The sequence below is a fragment of the Hydra vulgaris genome, chromosome 09 (assembly GCF_038396675.1).
Source record: "Hydra vulgaris chromosome 09, alternate assembly HydraT2T_AEP".
NCBI lineage: Eukaryota > Metazoa > Cnidaria > Hydrozoa > Anthoathecata > Hydridae > Hydra > Hydra vulgaris.
The window spans coordinates 42,985,630-43,003,181 of NC_088928.1; the positions used below are offsets into that span (position 1 = coordinate 42,985,630).

A 17,552-nucleotide genomic window follows, 5' to 3' on the forward strand; every position below is an offset into this window, starting at 1 on the left:
CCTTGCAAATATTTTGATAATGACTTGATAATAAATAATTGTTTGATAATGAACAAGACAGTATATTTAGCATTCAGAGACAACGGCATAAGAATGTGTATTGCTCTTACTCCAAATTTTAGCAGTGATTACTGCTAGTTGCTGATGGACCCAGTGAGCGGATTGATTTTCAATTTGCTTCATCATGATGTAACTTTCACTGAAATTAATCTGCTTTTAGAAGAATTAAAAATAGAAAATGATGAATAGTTTATAAATATACAAAAAAGTTTAATACAAAATTAACTGTTATCGTCTTCTAATGAAATGACAATTTTACTTGTATAATCGAGTCATTTTCTGATACATTTTCGCGACATAACCGAAAATATACACTTTGTTATAGCCTCATATTTACGTGGCAATGCAGTAATATGCAGCCCTATAACAAAGATACAGCCCTATAACAATTTTCAGCGCATTTCTGAGGCCCATTGATCAAAAACAGAGAGCGGTTTGTTTGAGCCATTGCCAAATGAGTCTATAACATTAGAAATAAATTTATCAAACTTTAATAATCCACAATTCACTTTACACTAACATGCAAGATTGACTGCCTTATATTCCAACAGATCTGCCAACTATGTCTGACATTAAATAAATTTGTTTTAGAAGGGCATTGATTAAAAGCCTGGATTTTTAATGGTATATGCAAAGACACGCATCGTAGAGAAGATCGTTGACCAGCTTGACATAGAATGACTGCAGATTGTAAAACTTAGCTTTTTCCACTTTTAAACTAAAATCGTTACTTTCAAAAACTGAATATGCCTATGATCATCTGCATGTGACGAATTTGTTTTTGAACGAAAGAAAAAAATAATCCTACTTAAAAAAGTAAATTCTATTTAATGAAATTTTCATTAACTAGAATTTACTTTATTAAGTGCCTTTCCAAAACTCTGTGAAGATAAAAAGGAATGTTCAATATCAGAAGAAGATTGGTATACTTTTCGTTTTTGCTTGTTTCTATTGCGTTTTTTTTTGACACACTTCATTCTTTTCTTTCTCACTTAATTATTTTCATTCGATTGGTTTCAGCAATCCAATATTTTGGAACTTTTTTTTTTTCAAAATATTTTCTGAATTATTAACTAAGATGAATTTTACTGAGATGAATTTGACCAAAAACATCTTTACAAAGAAAAACAAGTAAAATATAAATATATTAATATAAATCCTTTTTAAACTTTTATATCTATTCTAACAAGCCGTATATGATACCATTTCCTGATATGTAATTTTTTATTAGACAGGATTTGTTAGTTCTTCCCAATATGTCTAAAGGACCAATCTTTGGTCTTTGGTAAATATTTATCTGATATAAAAGATTTATATCAGATAAATAAATATTTATCTGATATAAATCTTTTATATCAGATAAATATTTATTCTAAAGGATAAATATTTGCTTTGTGCTATATTTTTAATCAAAATTTTTTTTCTGAATTCCGGGAAATAGCACTGACAAAATAAAGTGTGCAATACCTACATATCTGTGCATGAGAATTTATCTGCTTCGGATCCCATTTTAAAGGTAAATTTTCCATAAAAATCTAATGATGACAAGGTGTTTGTTGACCAATAACTCATTTTCTTTTTAATTTTTAAAAAGATTTTCAATGTCAACTTTTGCTAGTCACCAATGACAGCCCTAATCATATGCATAAAAGCAGTGATTTTTTTTAGGTCCGCTTTGCGATCATGCCTAACTCAGTCAAGTCCCATGATGAATGCAGAAAAACAGTTTGCTTTCTATGTATGAGAAAGTGTTTCAGATAGGTGACAGGTCACTTGATACAAGTTGTGCTAGAAACCTTTCCAACTCCTATAGACTTCAGTGACTCAAGAGTGCCCAGAAGCATTTGTGACACATGTAGGCTTGCATTAGGGAAAAAAGCAAGGGGATAGTCTGTCACCATTTCTCCTGTCTTTGACTTCTCCTCTATCAGGATGAGACTAGTTACAAGAGAGCAAGCATGTGACTGTCTTATCTGTAAGATAGGGCGGATGAAGTTCCTTGAAAAGCATCCTCTGGACAACCCACTGTCTTCAAGAGGGGTGCCACACAACTGCAATAATGCCTTCTTCAGTGAAAATATGACACCACTTGCACTTGAAAACCCTAAGGTTGGAGAGCAAATGGCAGCATCTGTAGTCGCTGCCGAGGAATACTCTCCACATGGGAATGTGAAACTGGCTCAAGCCTCTGGTGGGCGCCTTTGCGAGAGAAGAAAGGTAAAACTTATTGTTCTTAATAGGTACTACTACATTATTTTCGTGGTTTAAATACTTAAGAGATTTTTTTAAATTAGTAATGAGAATTTCTCTGTGATCCTAGGACCATCCAGTGCCAAAAATCTCTTCTCTGAAACTGATGTTTTGAGCGCTTGAAACATAGTGCAACTTCAAGCCAACACCGGGCTGTCAAATCAATCTGCAAAGAAGCTAGTGTCCACACTTAACCACTTCTCCCAGGCTCGAGTCTTGAAGCCAAACATTCACGCAAAGTTTGCTGAGCTTGGCAAGAGCTTAGCAGAATACTTTACCCAATCTACAATTGAGATCAAAAATGACAAAACAGAAAAAAGTCAAATTGTTGTTTACTGCATCAAACTAGCAGACCTTCTTGATCAGCTGCTGCTCCAAAGGAAAATTTACTTAGAACATGTCGTAAAGCTTGGCATTGATGGTAGAGGAGGCTTTCTCAAGATCAGCCTCAGAGTTCAAGAAGCTGAACAACCTGAAGACTTACAATCTTCCCCTCGAAAAAAGACTCTGGCTTCACAAGTGGCAAAAGACACAAGCGTCAAGCGCCAGCTTCTGGTTGCCATTGCTGAAGATGCTCCTGAAAACTACACCAACATTCAGAAGATCCTTGACTTAATCCATCCTGATGGAGTTGACTTTCTCCTCTCCTGCGACTTAAAACTGGCCAACATTGTATGTGGCATTCAGTCCCATTCCTGCTCACATCCCTGCACTTGGTGTGATTTTGAAGCCAAAAAACTCTCTCAAAAAGGGAACCTTCGGACGTTTGGGTCACTGCGACAGTGCTTTGATGCCTTTCATGTAAAAATTACATTCCTTCTTTTCGTGGAAAATTTATAACAGTCTTAATTTTTGACTAATTCAGTTACCAATTCAAACAACAATAACTGTTTCTTGATACCAGATCTAACCTTTATTCTTTCATTAATGTCAATTTAATAGAAAAATTGGAAAAATAAAATGTTCTTGTGTTGGAAAATTGGAAATAAAATGTTCTTGTGTTGAAAAATTGGAAAAATAAAATGTTCTTGTGTTTCAGGCACATGGGCAAGATCCAAAACAAGCACGACTGTTCAAGAATGTCATTCACTTGCCACTCTTCGACAAACCAGACAGCTCTTTGGTCCTCACCTTCATAGCACCCATGGAGCTCCACCTCCTCCTTGGTGTGGTCAATCATCTCTTTAAGACCTTGAAAAAGGCTTGGCCAAAGGCTGATGATTGGCCAAGATCACTGCACATCAAAAGCCAGCCTTTCCATGGTTGCCAGTTTGCTGGCAATGAATGTTGTAAGCTTCTTAGGAATGTATATGTGCTGAGGCAACTGGCTGAGCAGGTACTTTTTAAGTTTTACAACTTACCTTATGCCAATCTCTTCAGAAGTACATGGTATAGTGTTTTGTTTCTGTTTTTCTTTACTAAATTTGAGCATTTCTTTATACAGGATTGTGCCTTCAATATTTTTGGCATCATCGACACTCTTCAAAAGTTTGATGCTGTAGTTTCCTTCTGCTTTGGCAGCACCCTTGATCCTCACTTCACTTCAAAGATTCAGGCCTTCAGAGCATCATACCTTTCTCTCCAAGGGGTCAGTGTCACCCCAAAAGTTCATTATTCTGTTGAAAAAAGAATCACTTGGCAAATACAGTGAGCAAGCCACTGAGGCACTGCATCACAGCTTCAAATATCATTGGGAAAGATACAAAAGGCCCAACAACCATCCAGAGTATGCAAAGTGGCTCAAAACATGCATGGTTGACTTCAACAGCAAGAGTGTCTAAAGCCATCAAGAGTTTATAATCTGTTTGGCTTGAATTAGGAATCCTTTTTAAAGATTATTGCGTACACCTTAGTATCCATATCTAAAGAGTGCTTGAGTAGAATTTGTTTAGATATGCTGTAAAAATGCAAAAAGAGTCAGAGTTGTCATTTCATGATTTTAAGGAATAAATGAAAAAATTCAAACTGATTTTTTTTTCTCGGGCGGTCACAAAAGATTTCATTTTTTGCATTTTTGAGAACAGTAATGTGTGAGGATCATTCCCTCCAAAGGATTTTTTCGGAGTCTTCCGTGACAGTTTCTCATGATCCCCGGGACGTGTGATACCTTTCAGCCGCTTACTTTGGCATAAAACTTAAGATTCTTTCTAGATACATTTTATAAAAAAAATTTTATTTATTGGGAAGTTCAACTAATAAAAAAATTGAGAAAAACATGTCTTCTTCTTTCGGATAATCATAATAACATGTATCTTTTTTTGAATTCCACCTTCTAAATTAAAAAAAAGTCATTTTCAAATCTTCATTTTTTTTTTTGACTTACTGAAATGAAAATTCCCTTTTGAATTTAATTTTAAAGCATTAGCTTTGCTATTTTTATGTATGTATTTATCTGAACTTTTCGAGATTGTAAAGATGGTAAACAGTATAATTAGAATTATGGACACAAATTGATTTTATCATCCAATTGTCCCGTAACTGTTGTGGTATCAATTTTTTTTTTTTATTTAGTTCCTTTTTTAAGCTGAAAAAAGAGTGTAACGTTTGGAATTATTTACTACTTCAATAACTTATTTATAAATAAAAAAACAAACTACTATTATATTTTTTTTAAATAAAGCATTTATCTTTTAATAAAAATATATTACTTTTTATATGAAAATACACCACCATCTGCAATTGATCTCAATTTTGCTCTGACGCCTTTCATATGCGACTGTAAAAAGTTTAAATCAATTTCTTGTAGTTTTAGTTTAATGCTATCAATCAAAACTTGCTCTGTTGAAGCTTGCCAATCTCTTTCGTAAACCTTCTGTGCCAAATGTCCCCAAAAATTTTCAATTAGTCGTGCTTGAGGCACATTTGGGGGATTGGATTCTTTATCAACGTATTAGACATATTGGTCCATCCAATTTAGAGAACCTTTAGAATAATGAGAACTTGCTAAATCTAGCCAAAATAAATAGTTAAAGTCTCCATGATACTTGTGAATAAATGGAAGAAGTCGTTTTTCTAATATTATTACACTTCATCAATCTATATTCATTAATATAGATTGATGAAGTGATCGCTACGGCCTTGGAAGTGCGAAACAATGGCTAGAACATACCACGGTCAGATATGGCTATCCACATTAATAATTTTTTTGGAAATTTCTCTTTTCCTATAAAACGAACACTTTCTGGGCGTGTCTTTTTGTTGTTTGTGTAGTATCTAGAATTTCCAGGCATGTTGTCCCCTGCAAAACAAAAGTATTTTTCGTCATCGATTACTAGAAGCGATTTTGTATTATAGAGTTGGTTAACTAGTTTCCTGCTTCTTTTCTTTGCCTTTATTTGTTGTTCTTTAGTGTATTTTGGAGTCTTTTCACGTATTTATTTTCTATATTAAATATTCATTATTTTTAACTGACGACCAATTGTCGATTGATTTACACCGAATTTAATACCTATTTTTCTCTGACTGACCCCTTTTCGATTGTTGACAAGTCTCGTTAATTCGGCTTTCTTTTCTCTAGTCCAGGATGTCGGACGACCAGGGTGCTTTCTATCAGAAAACGATTGAACAGTTTCAAGTCTTTTTAGGTTATCATATATTGTACTTCGAGCAAATCCTTCCTTTTCAAAATGATTTACGATTATTTATTTTTTTTATATTAGGTTTATTTACAAAAAACATTTTTAGTCGCTTTCGAAAAGATTCTCGTTCAGCTGCATTTAACCTCATTTTAAATAATTGTGTTTCAAATAATAAAGTTTATATTTTATAGAACGTTGATGCCTACGCATAAAACCACAAAAACTAATTATTATGCTCAAATAATGAAATTAGGATTTGTCCGATTACTTCCGCTTCACCCGTTATATATATATATGTGTATATATATATATATATATATATATATATATATATATATATATATATATATATATATATATATATATATATATATATATATATATATATATATATATATATATATATATATATATATATATATATATATATATATATATATATATATATATATATATATATATATATATATATATATATATATATATATATATACATATACATTTATATGTATACATATACAATTGCGAAGGGAGGTTTTTAAATGTTTGAAGTAACCAACTTTTAAACAAAAAGAATATTTCAAATTTTTTTACAATCAATTGTATGACGAAAAGATTCTTCACAAAAAAAATTACTGTAATTGGAGAATGGGAACAAGAAACGCTAAAATCTTAGCCCCCTACCCTAAACATGAGGGCAATTAGTTGAATTATTTATTTTTTCATAAATGTAAACTAGTTATGTATTTATTGACAGATTTCAAATTTTATGTTTAAATTATTCAGTGTTCAATTTTTATGACCATGTAAAGTATGAGGCCCCCTCAAATTGAGGGGGGGGGTATTCTTTTTTTTTTTTTAATATTATTTATTCAGATGCTCCTAGAAGTCCTTACGGTCTAATCACAGAGTTTCGTGGAATAAAATTTAACCAGGAAGTTCACGCCTCCTTTCTTACCGATGATGTACCGTACTGTCCAAAAGTAACTAGACAAACACCTTTTTTGTTATATTTTCTCATTAAGTTAACTTTTTTAAATTGAATTTATTATAAGTATGTCAAGTTATACTACAATTATGAAACACAAAAAAATGTCATATTGGCCAATTCCACGCCGTTGCCTTCAGACATTAGAGAAGATTTTACAAGAATTAAAGTATTGCTAATGGTTTAAAATAACTTTTCCAAATAAATATGAACTTGATCTAACATATTGCACCACAAAACGCTGTTAGAACTTATGTAGATTATTTTTCATTCAACTTACGGTGCCTAAAATTAATGTTGCGTTTAGAACGATAAAACTAACCAAAACAAAAATAGCGTGTACTCTTTTAAAATTCTCTGAAACTATTAATGCCAAACATTATAAATGGAGTTATTCTCAAACATTATAAATGAAGTTATTCTCAAAGCATAGGTCTTAAATATTAAAGTAATATAAAGTTTTTAGTATGGAAACATATATTACGCATAAATTTTCTTAGCTAAATCAAAAGATATGCATGTTGCGGTCAAAACCATTCGTTGCTTTCAGATATTCTGCATTTATAACAAAACTGAGTACACATATTTGTCCAAAAATTTGTTTTTACAATGTTCAACAGAAAGATATTCGAAGACACTCATCTTAAGCTACTTTAATAGTTGACAAGGTGTTCATTTGGGAAGAAACGGATAGATCCATCAATTAGATCTATCCGCCATATAATCTATATCTATCTATATATAAATGTGAGGTGGCAGTACTCAAAAAATTTCCTCTTGAGATTACACTGAAATGTACTCAGAAGGAGGGTAAGTGTAATGCTTAAGTGTTAAAAGTATTAAGTATAACAATCTTAGGTGTAGTGAATGTTTTAAAATTTTTGTAATCTCAACGGATGACATTTCAAAAATAATATGGTCTTAGAATTGCAAGAAAAAAAAAGTGGTAATGTTTATGTCTTATTTTATGTTTTATGATTGTCTTAGAGACTTATTATTATAATTAGGGACACTTTTTTTTTTATGGTTCTATGGAGTGATGTTATGCCTTGCTTTAAAAAGGACAGTCTAACCAATATAGAAAGCTAGCGTCCGATAATTAAAATTCTTGATCTACCAAAAAAAATTTAATTATTTTTTACACCAGTTTTTTTTCTATTTTTTGAACCTCAACTTGATGCCTGATTAAGTGTAAATTGAAAATGAGCACTTTGAATTCGCTTCACAAAGCAGTGTCTCAAAAAAGCAGGCATTTTACAGTAAAAATTGTCTGCTGGAAGTGACTTTTGAAAATTTCACAGACATACCAGCATTTTCATTCTTAAATACTTCAAATACTTCGTTCAGTGTGAATAACAAATAACGATTTTGTCCTTTCTCCCGAGTGACTTTACTGATAGTAACATCTTTGATGCCAGGTGCCTGACAGAAAATATTGTCGCGTTCATAAAATTTACGAATTAGTAGTGTGAGACAATTCTTCTGTTCTTTAAGTGTACTACTTGGTCCATCATTATTAACTACTCGTAAACTAATCTTTTTGCCCACTTCTACAAACACAACCCGTCGACGGTCTTCATCGGTTGGTAAACTCTTCATAACTTTGTTCACTGTCTTACTTAAAAGATTATGGTGTGAAAAATGTTTGTCCATCTGTGGATGTACTTTCTGCCTCGTTCTTCCTTTTTTTTTTTGCTTCTCTGTTCCTTTTACGTCGTTCTTCAGACAAATTTAAAAATCATGTTATTTAACATTTTATTTAACAACGTAAACATTAAATGATAAGTTAAAGTTGTAATCATAAATATATTAATTTATGCAAATTACAACTTATATAAATTTAACATAACAAATGTCACGAAAAATTACAGAACAACAATATGTTATTATTAATGGTGTTGCGTTTCAGACAAAAAAGTATTTAAAACATAAATAACTACAAAACAGCAGATAAGAGTGATTACGACATTGTGTTGAAGAAAAAAATGAAGAGTAAGACTCGCAGAACAAAATAAAACACTTAAACAAATAAAAATGTGTTGTAATTAGATGCATTCTGCTAATCTAGTTAGCCTATATTTACAAATTTAAATTTTGTTGTTATTATATATTTTAATGAATGAAACATCAGTGAGCCGCAAAATACTTTTACAGAATAATCATAGAAAACATAATTTCAACGTTTATATTTACCAAAATAATGTTGAGAAACGTATTTAGTAATACTTTTTTTTAACATGAATTTGACGTGAATTGCCCTATTTGAGAATAACTGCTCAAAATTTTGATAAAAGAATGGAAATGATTGGCTCAAAGGTAATTAGACTAAATATTGATTACTTTTAAAAAGAAATTTTCAATTACTTTTTCTAAAGGCGTATTTCATAAAAACATTCCATAATCAATGATTGATAATGGAACATAATCAGTGACGGATCCAGGAATTTTTAGTGTGTGTGAGGAAGGGGGGGTGGAGTTTGCTGAAATATTTGTGTATTTTGTACCGCGTTGGCGTCTCCTAAAAAAGAAGATCCTCAATTCCTAAAACATTTTATACATTCTGTTTGGAGGGGATGCATAGCCACAAAGCTCTCTCCCCCCACCCCCCACCCCCACCCCACCATATCTGTCACTGAACATAACAAAAATCTAACAGAAGCTGCGAAAAAGTTAATTATACAAGCATCTAATAACGGTAAGACTGTGTAAAAATTTTAATAGAAATAATTATTCCGGGATCAACAGGGGGCTATACATATCCAAGCATTGCAAAAGTCATGAAGATCAACATCAACATCTTTTCGTTAAGGTAATGTTTAGTGAGATTGTCAAAGGTAGATCCGCATTAGAGTGACAATGTAATCCATAGTAAGTTTAAACAGTCACATACATTAAAAACGATGTATGGGTTATTACAATGTTGTGGCTTGTATATCACAGTCAGTTATGGCTTGCATACCACGGTCAGGTATGGCTGTCATCAAAAAAAAAAATTATAGTAATATTATCACCTGCAATCAAACGTATTTTTTATCATTGTAACTAGATGTAATTTTGTATTTTAAAGCCCGTTAAAAAGTTTTCTTTTTTTCTTCTTTTATTTGTTGTTCAATATTTGTGACCGTTTTCATGTTTCCTGTATTAAATGTTGTTTTTTTTTAATGACAAAGTTTGTTGTTTAAATCAGTTCTTAAATCTAAAAGTGAAATCATTAAAGATTTTACTGGCTTAAGGACCCAATTTTTATGGCAGGCCTCTTTTTGGTTGTTGACAAATCTCGATAGTTTGGCTTTGTTTTTTCTAGTCAAGATAGTAGACAACCAGAGCGCTTGTTATCATTAACAGTATTTCAAACTGTTCCTTCTTTTTAAAAATGGTTATCAATTAAAATGTTTATTTCTATAAGGGCTTTTTACACAAAAGTTGTCGAGTCGTTTTATAAAGAAATGTTTTCACAAAACATACAACCTCGCTTTAAACAAACATGTTTCAAGTACTAAATAAACATTTTAAAGACTTTTTATGCATTTTATGCATATATTTACTACTGGTTAAAAAATTAAAACTTTTAGGTTAAAGGAACAATCATTTTTGAACCCAGAGTCCTTAGGTATAATGGCGGTGAGGACTCCAAAACTCCGAGCCTTAAAACAATATATTCCAACTCATTAAATTTTTTTCCTATAACAGAACATAAAGCAACCAACATGTTAAAGCTTCTTGACACAAGAGACCAGGAAAAAATAAATATATATATATAGCCTTTTGGGACTTCGCATCCCTGAAACTATCCATAACATCAGTATCAACATTAAAACTCAAGGCTAAAAATTAAAAATACAAAAGCAAATCATTTGGGTTATAAGATTTTGTAAATAAACGTAAAGATACTCAATCAAATTAGTTCCTAATCAGTTAAATATCAAATTTAAACAAGATGACGCTATGCGCATCATCAATTTATATCAACATTAACACTTAAAAAGTTATGAGTTTATAATATTAATATCAACATTAACACTTAAAAAGTTAATAATATTTAACTTGAAAGCAAAAAAGCAATATTTGATTTTTACACAAATTTTATAAATAAGGGTAAATAACTTTTTTATATCATTGAAGGAAAGAATGTTTATATCAAAGAAAGGAAAGAATTCAAAAAAAATTAATTTAAATAAAATTAATAAAACACAAGAATATACTTAATTTAAACGCTGGTTTAGTGATCTTAAAAATGTAACGCAAAATGTACATATTTGGTTTGTTCCGGAAGAACAAGAAGCATATACTAACTCTTTGTTGCACCCAGGGTTTAACTCTTTGTAGTCCGATTGCTTTAACAAAGAACTTAAATGATTTATGTAGCTTGTAGCTAACCTTAAGGTTTCTATTTTAGAGAGTTTTCTGCTTGGTGGATCAGTGGGAATTAATGTACGAAGGTGAGTAAAAGCGTCATTTACGCTATGAGAACGAGAGCGCTCTTTGATATTGACTTGACGTAAGTAAAGTAATGTAGAATTTTCGGCGCTGGAGTCTATATTACACTGTTGAAAGTTGAATATTGTCTGGTGAAAATCACTCGAGGAACAGTGTGTTTTGTTTTTAAGGTAAATATTTTCATCATTAAACGAAAGATGTCTTTTACGGTTTACAGTGTTTCGGAATAGATTCAGCCCATCATTTAATTGATTTGGTTGGTCTACTTTTTGATACTCAGACAGTTCATCAAAACCGCATTTTTGAGATGGTTCAATGTTGTATGACATTTCAATAGCATACTCTGTTTTGAAATATTTTGAAGAATTCCTTATAGATTGGAGCATTTTAAACTCAAACTTACGCAATCAAACTACTAAATTACTTTACATTATAAAAGGTAAATAGATCAAACATTCTTGTCTGACATTTATAATCGTCTTACAATAACTTTTTTTCAATTATTTTATTTGCCTCTCGTAATACTCGCAAATTTCATTCAAAAATATTTTAAATCTACTCAAAAGCGTTTTATACAAATTTTTCTAACACGAACATTGGATTATTTTTTTACCGCGCAAAATACATGGGTTTTATTTAACAATTGTTTGTTTTTTTATTAGAAGATAATAAAAAAGCATTTTAAAAGTTAGAACATGTTAGACCCAGGGGCGGATAAAGACCATTTAGTAAAGGGCGGCAATTTCTAGGGTTTTTTGGTTTGGTGGATCCAGATCATAAAGAAAAAAAGGAAACGGCAATTTTTTCATTTGCTGGATCCAGACTAGTTAATAAATTAGGGAGAGGAGGAGGAAACAACTTTCAGGTTTAAATCATATCACTTTTTAAGTTAATCTTTTTAGAATATTAATATTATATCGTGTTAATCTATTGATATCTATTGACATCCCAACAGTCCAATATTTTTTTGCTCTACTCAAATTTATTAAAATTTGTAATCACTTTTGAACAGCCTCTCTAATTTACTTCAGTTTTCAAACAACATGCTTTGTTAAATATATAAATTTATAAAAAAAAATAAGATTTTTAAAATATCTAAGGAGAAAGGGGGTGTGATCGCCCCCTCCTATTGATCCGCCCTAGGTTAGAACATTTATTGCGATATTATTCATAAAATTTAATTCTTTTTTTTTTGTTTTTTTTTTTCACTAATTAAATTACTTTATAAATAGGAAGTAATTATTTGAAAAAATCGAATTAAATCCTTTTAATAATACAAAGGTTAAATAGAGTAAAACCAGATCAACAGCTGAACAATAAAATATGAATGCTTTCTGTGTCAACAGAAAGTATTTTGATAACACTAATTCTAAAAAACAACTCACAAAAAAAATTGATTTTTGCAAGTTTCTATGCAAATTATGTAATTAATAATAACTTGTAATGATCTATTAAATATAAATGTATAAAGATGTTTATATAAATATCTTTATACATTTACATTTAATAGATCAATACAAGTTATTATTATTTATATAATTTACATAGAAACTTGACTCGAACCCTACTTGGGGGCGCATACCTTTAAGCTCTACATTTTTAAACTTGGCGTCAAACCAAGTTTAAAAATGTAGATAATTTATCGACAAAATATCGTAAAAATATCGTAAAAATGTCGATAATTATCGACATAAGCGCGTAACGCCAGAAACGAATTTTAAAATTTAGAGCCTAAAGGCTAAACTTTGTATGCGCAGCCTAGCAGGGTTAGAGTCAATTACATTTGATAATACAGCTGTAGCGCAGTGCTTAGCGCGCTTGCTTGAGAAGCTAGAGATCCGTGGTTCAACGCTACCTCTGAGCAAATTTTATAAGATCAGTAAAGGAAGGAGGAGTAAACTTCATTTCAAATGCTCTTCCACGGTGCTCTGTGATAAGATCGTAAGGACTTCTTGAAGCATCTAAAATAAAATATAAAAAATAAAAATAAAAATAAAAATTCAATTGTACCTTTATTTGATTGAGATGTATTTTTCAACTCCATAGGGGTCATCCATAAATGATATGAGTGTTTTTTCTCAATTTTTTGACTCCCCTCCCCCCTGTGTCAAACTCTGTCAATTTTTGGCCAACCCCCCGTTATATATGATATCGGTTTTTGTGTACTCCCCCCCTAAAAAACAATAAAAATGCTTAAAAACATTGATTTTTTTTCTGACTAAATTATACATTTATATAATAGTAGATCTCATCAAATTATATTATATAATAGTCGATATCTCATTAAATAATCAACTAAACAAATAGTATTATATATCTTTAATAAAATCTTTCCATGGGTTGTTGAAGTGATCATCAATTGAAACAATAGGTGAATTAGTGAATGCTCTCCGCGCTCTAAAAGGATATCGTATTCTTGAGGTACAATCAAATTTGTTGCGTCAACTTCATTTTCATCTAACCATTCAGCAGTTTCCGAACTCTTCTGCAAGGCGACGACTGCCAAAAATTCTGTCTGACGCTTGGCAGCGATACAAACAGGTTAGACCCTTTTGATTAGAGGGAGTGTTATAGCAGAAGAATGGATAAAAGCGTGCTTTTTCAACATAGCTTGAGAGGCAAAGTAGATGTTGCACTTTTTACAGATTCTATCAGCTAGGCTAGACTGAATTGATGTACAAAACGCATCATACGGCAAAATTGGAAAATTCTTTGGCAGTACGAGGAAGAATACTTTCAATGTTTGATGCGATAAGCATAAAGATGGATGATGGAAGCACCTCTTTTGCTCCTTCTGAGACATCTACTGCTTTGAGCCCGTCTCTCGTTTGGTTGACAGGGACAGATGGCGGAAGAAAACTTGCTCTAGTAAGAGTAAAGTAAGAGCTTCTAATAGTCCGACAACAAGAACGATTTTCACATTTCACAATTTGAGTAAAATATTGACTTGTACGAAGATGATCGGCAATCCAACGTTAATCTTGTAATAAAATGCTCCTTAACTCTAGCTCTGATTTGTCTGGATCAATATACTCTGCAATGGTTGGATAACCGTCAATTTGTAGATCAGAATTAATATCAGCCAAAGCATGTCCAGCAAAACCAAAGTTCTGTTTTTCTAAATTTTTATCTATTGTCCTGCCTGATTTAAAAAGATATTTTGGTTATAATAGGTTAAAAATTATAATAATATTTTAACAAATTAACTTTTGTCAATGTAATTACCTTGAGAATCAAGATGAGTTCCGTAATGTTTGTGCGGAAGAATCACCCCAGATAATTTTTTACTTAGAGGTGCCATTCGTCACTCAGCTCTGTTGAATTCACTGCGGCCTGGAGCGTTCGTCATGATGAAAAGAGCGTCAAGGTTATTCTTCAAGAAATGGTGAATCCCGATTTCAATTACTTTCTGGTATCTGGGATTTTCGTCGGGTCTTCCACCAACGCTAAACAAAACGATAGGCTTAACCATATTAGTTTGAGTATCTCTGGTAAAAGTGTCGAATTCTTTGATATCCAAGAGCCGCTGAAAGTCTAATCCTTGAGCGAAGGCGATCGTGGATGCGTGTTTTCCTGATCGAACAACAATGTAGGTTGGTCCAAAATAAGTAACAATATCTGTTATTCCGTGACCATCTTTTTTGATCGTAATTCCAGTGTATACAGATAGTATAAGCTTGTGGTTAGCAACCACGACCCAGTCGTGGTCCGGGAGAGTTACCCGGCACTCCAAATGCAGCAACAACGGCGCCTGTTTTTTGCTGTGATTCCAATTGGCACTCTAGCCTTGTTGTCTTGGTTAATGAAACACACTTCATCTGGCCCTAAAATAGAACAAACTTCTTCTACATATTTTATAGTTGAACTGCAAAAGAGTCCGTCAACATGTTTTAAAAGAGATTCATTCTGAGGACTGATCAATCAACAGGGGCTGTTTAGACGAGCCTTTTGCCTTCTAATGTTCCGTAACTTCTCGGAAGTAGACGAGTATAGAGGGCGCTCTTGCTGATTGCAAATCCAATTTTGTTCATCTCAGATGTCAATTCGTTGAGAGTTTTAATGCTCCAAATAATAAAGAAATATATTTGGATATAATTAACTTTTTTACAGAAAACGGGATTTATTTCGTAAATTATATTCAAATCAAATCTTGAAATTAGTTGTTAACATTTCAAGGATATTTAAAATAGTGTAAGTACTAATTAAGAGTAAAATTCTAACAAATACAATATTAACAAACATAGCTAAGCTATCATTACCTGAAGAACCTCTGACCAACGTCTTTCATCAGCGGACGAACCATGGAGAGCAATATCCGTAATCGCCTTCAAAAGAAGAGGTTGATCTACTTCTAATGACGGTCGACCAGGTTTCTTTGTGGTTTTTAGTTTTTCTTTGACTTCTGGATGCTCCAAGCAGGTTTCCTCCATTCTAGCTTTTTTCAGCTCTCTAGTTTTCTTCTGTTGAGCTTGATCATACGTTTTTTTGGCCATCTCTTTACATAGATGAGCTAGTTTCTTCTTTTCCTTTTTCAAATCATCCTTTTCAGCTTCAGCAATGAATCCACTTCTCTTTCTAGTCTTCAGTCCAGCAACTTCACAATTTAAAGCTGCAATCTCAGAATTGAGTCAATCTTGAGCCACTGTTCTTGCATTTTTTTAGATTTTTTGTGGTCAACAAACTTAAAGTTAATGCACTTTGTTAATCATCAATAACAGATTGCTCATTGGTGGGCTCAACAAACTGTGAGGAATTCTTGTCAAATTCAAGTGGAGTTTACGTGGGGGCAGACTGTTTTGGAGTATTGGTCCAAAATGATAATTGCTTGCTCTTGAACTTCATTCCCTTTTCATTAAATTGATTAAATTCATTACTCTTGATTCAAGATCCTTATGCACCAGTTTGTCTTCTTTTAATTGGATATTAGCCTTATTTCCATACGAGACCATCAATAAGTTAAGTAATGCGGTTTTATCCATATTTTAATATTGATTTATTAGTATTGTTTACATCACAGTCAGAATAATGATTTTGCTCATCGTTAGTGCAAGCTTTTTAAAAGAGTTTCTTCAACCCGCTAGGTAGAAATTAGCGTTTCGAATTTTCAATAGACTTTATGTGTTTGCATTGCATCACGTTTTACAATCAACTAGAGAGCAATTAGAGTTTCGTATTTGAAATAACGACAATTTAATTTCAAAAAATGACAAATTTATGAGTTTACTTTGAACCATATTTTATAATCCGCTAGGGAGCGAACGACGATTGTAAATTTTATATACAAAGAGTTAATATTTCTAACATAATATGATTCGCAGTCAAATGGTAATATATTAATAAAACGATAGTAATTTTTATTTTACGTTAGTAGTTGTTATTTATTTAAAGTCTCTGGGAAACTTATTATATTAATTTATAATATTATATTATAAATAATTTAATAAAATATAATATTAAATTCCCCGCATTTAACATTAATTTCCCCACAAACGAAACATCATTTCTATACCATTTAGTAGATGTAAATACCGTTAAAATCTGCTCATTAAAACTAAAAAAATAATTTAAATTGACATCATTTTGACCTAAACACCCCCTCCTCATTGTCAATTAGTTTCAAACTTTCCAGCACTCCCCCCCCCCCTTATTTATATTTACTGACATCATTTATGGATGACCCCATATACTAGATAGAACGTTGTTATTTTGCGAAAAACCAAGAGATTTGTTAATTTTTTTTTTTTTGTAACATTTAATCTTTTTTTTTATTTTTTACTTTAAAACAGTTTTAAAATTTGTTTTTAAGTAATATTTGTTAGAAGACTTGTTTTAATTCTTCTATTTAGTATACCATTTTATTAGTATTATCTTTAAAAAATTTCTTCAAAAAAATTTTCTTAAACATTTGTACAAATGTTCAAGAAATTTCTTAATCAATTATAAATACAACAATATAGCCTAATATTACCAAATACATATACATATTACCAAACATAATACAAATACTAAATAAATAACTTCGTATTTGATCGCAGCCCCTAAAGAACGATTTTTTTCTGGAACCAGATGTCCAGATGTCCGTAAACTATCCGATGGACCTCCCGCAGACGACGCATGCCCACTGGGTATAGTTGGATAGCTTATATGTGCTAACTATGCTATGTAATTACATTGAAATACTTAAGTATGTTCTGTTTAAGTTTTTCATAATTTTTAATTTGTGGTAAATTCACATGTGG

At 31.6% G+C, this 17,552-nt stretch overlaps 1 protein-coding gene across 1 annotated transcript; it reads right to left on the reverse strand.

Annotated features, from left to right (window-relative positions):
* Positions 1 to 11,078: 11,078 nt before the first annotated feature.
* Positions 11,079 to 11,699, reverse strand: LOC105849691 (transcription factor 15). Its single transcript, XM_065806809.1, has one exon. The coding sequence runs from the start codon at positions 11,697 to 11,699 to the stop codon at positions 11,079 to 11,081; it is 621 nt and encodes a 206-aa protein (XP_065662881.1).
* Between the last annotated feature and the right edge of the window lie 5,853 nt (positions 11,700 to 17,552).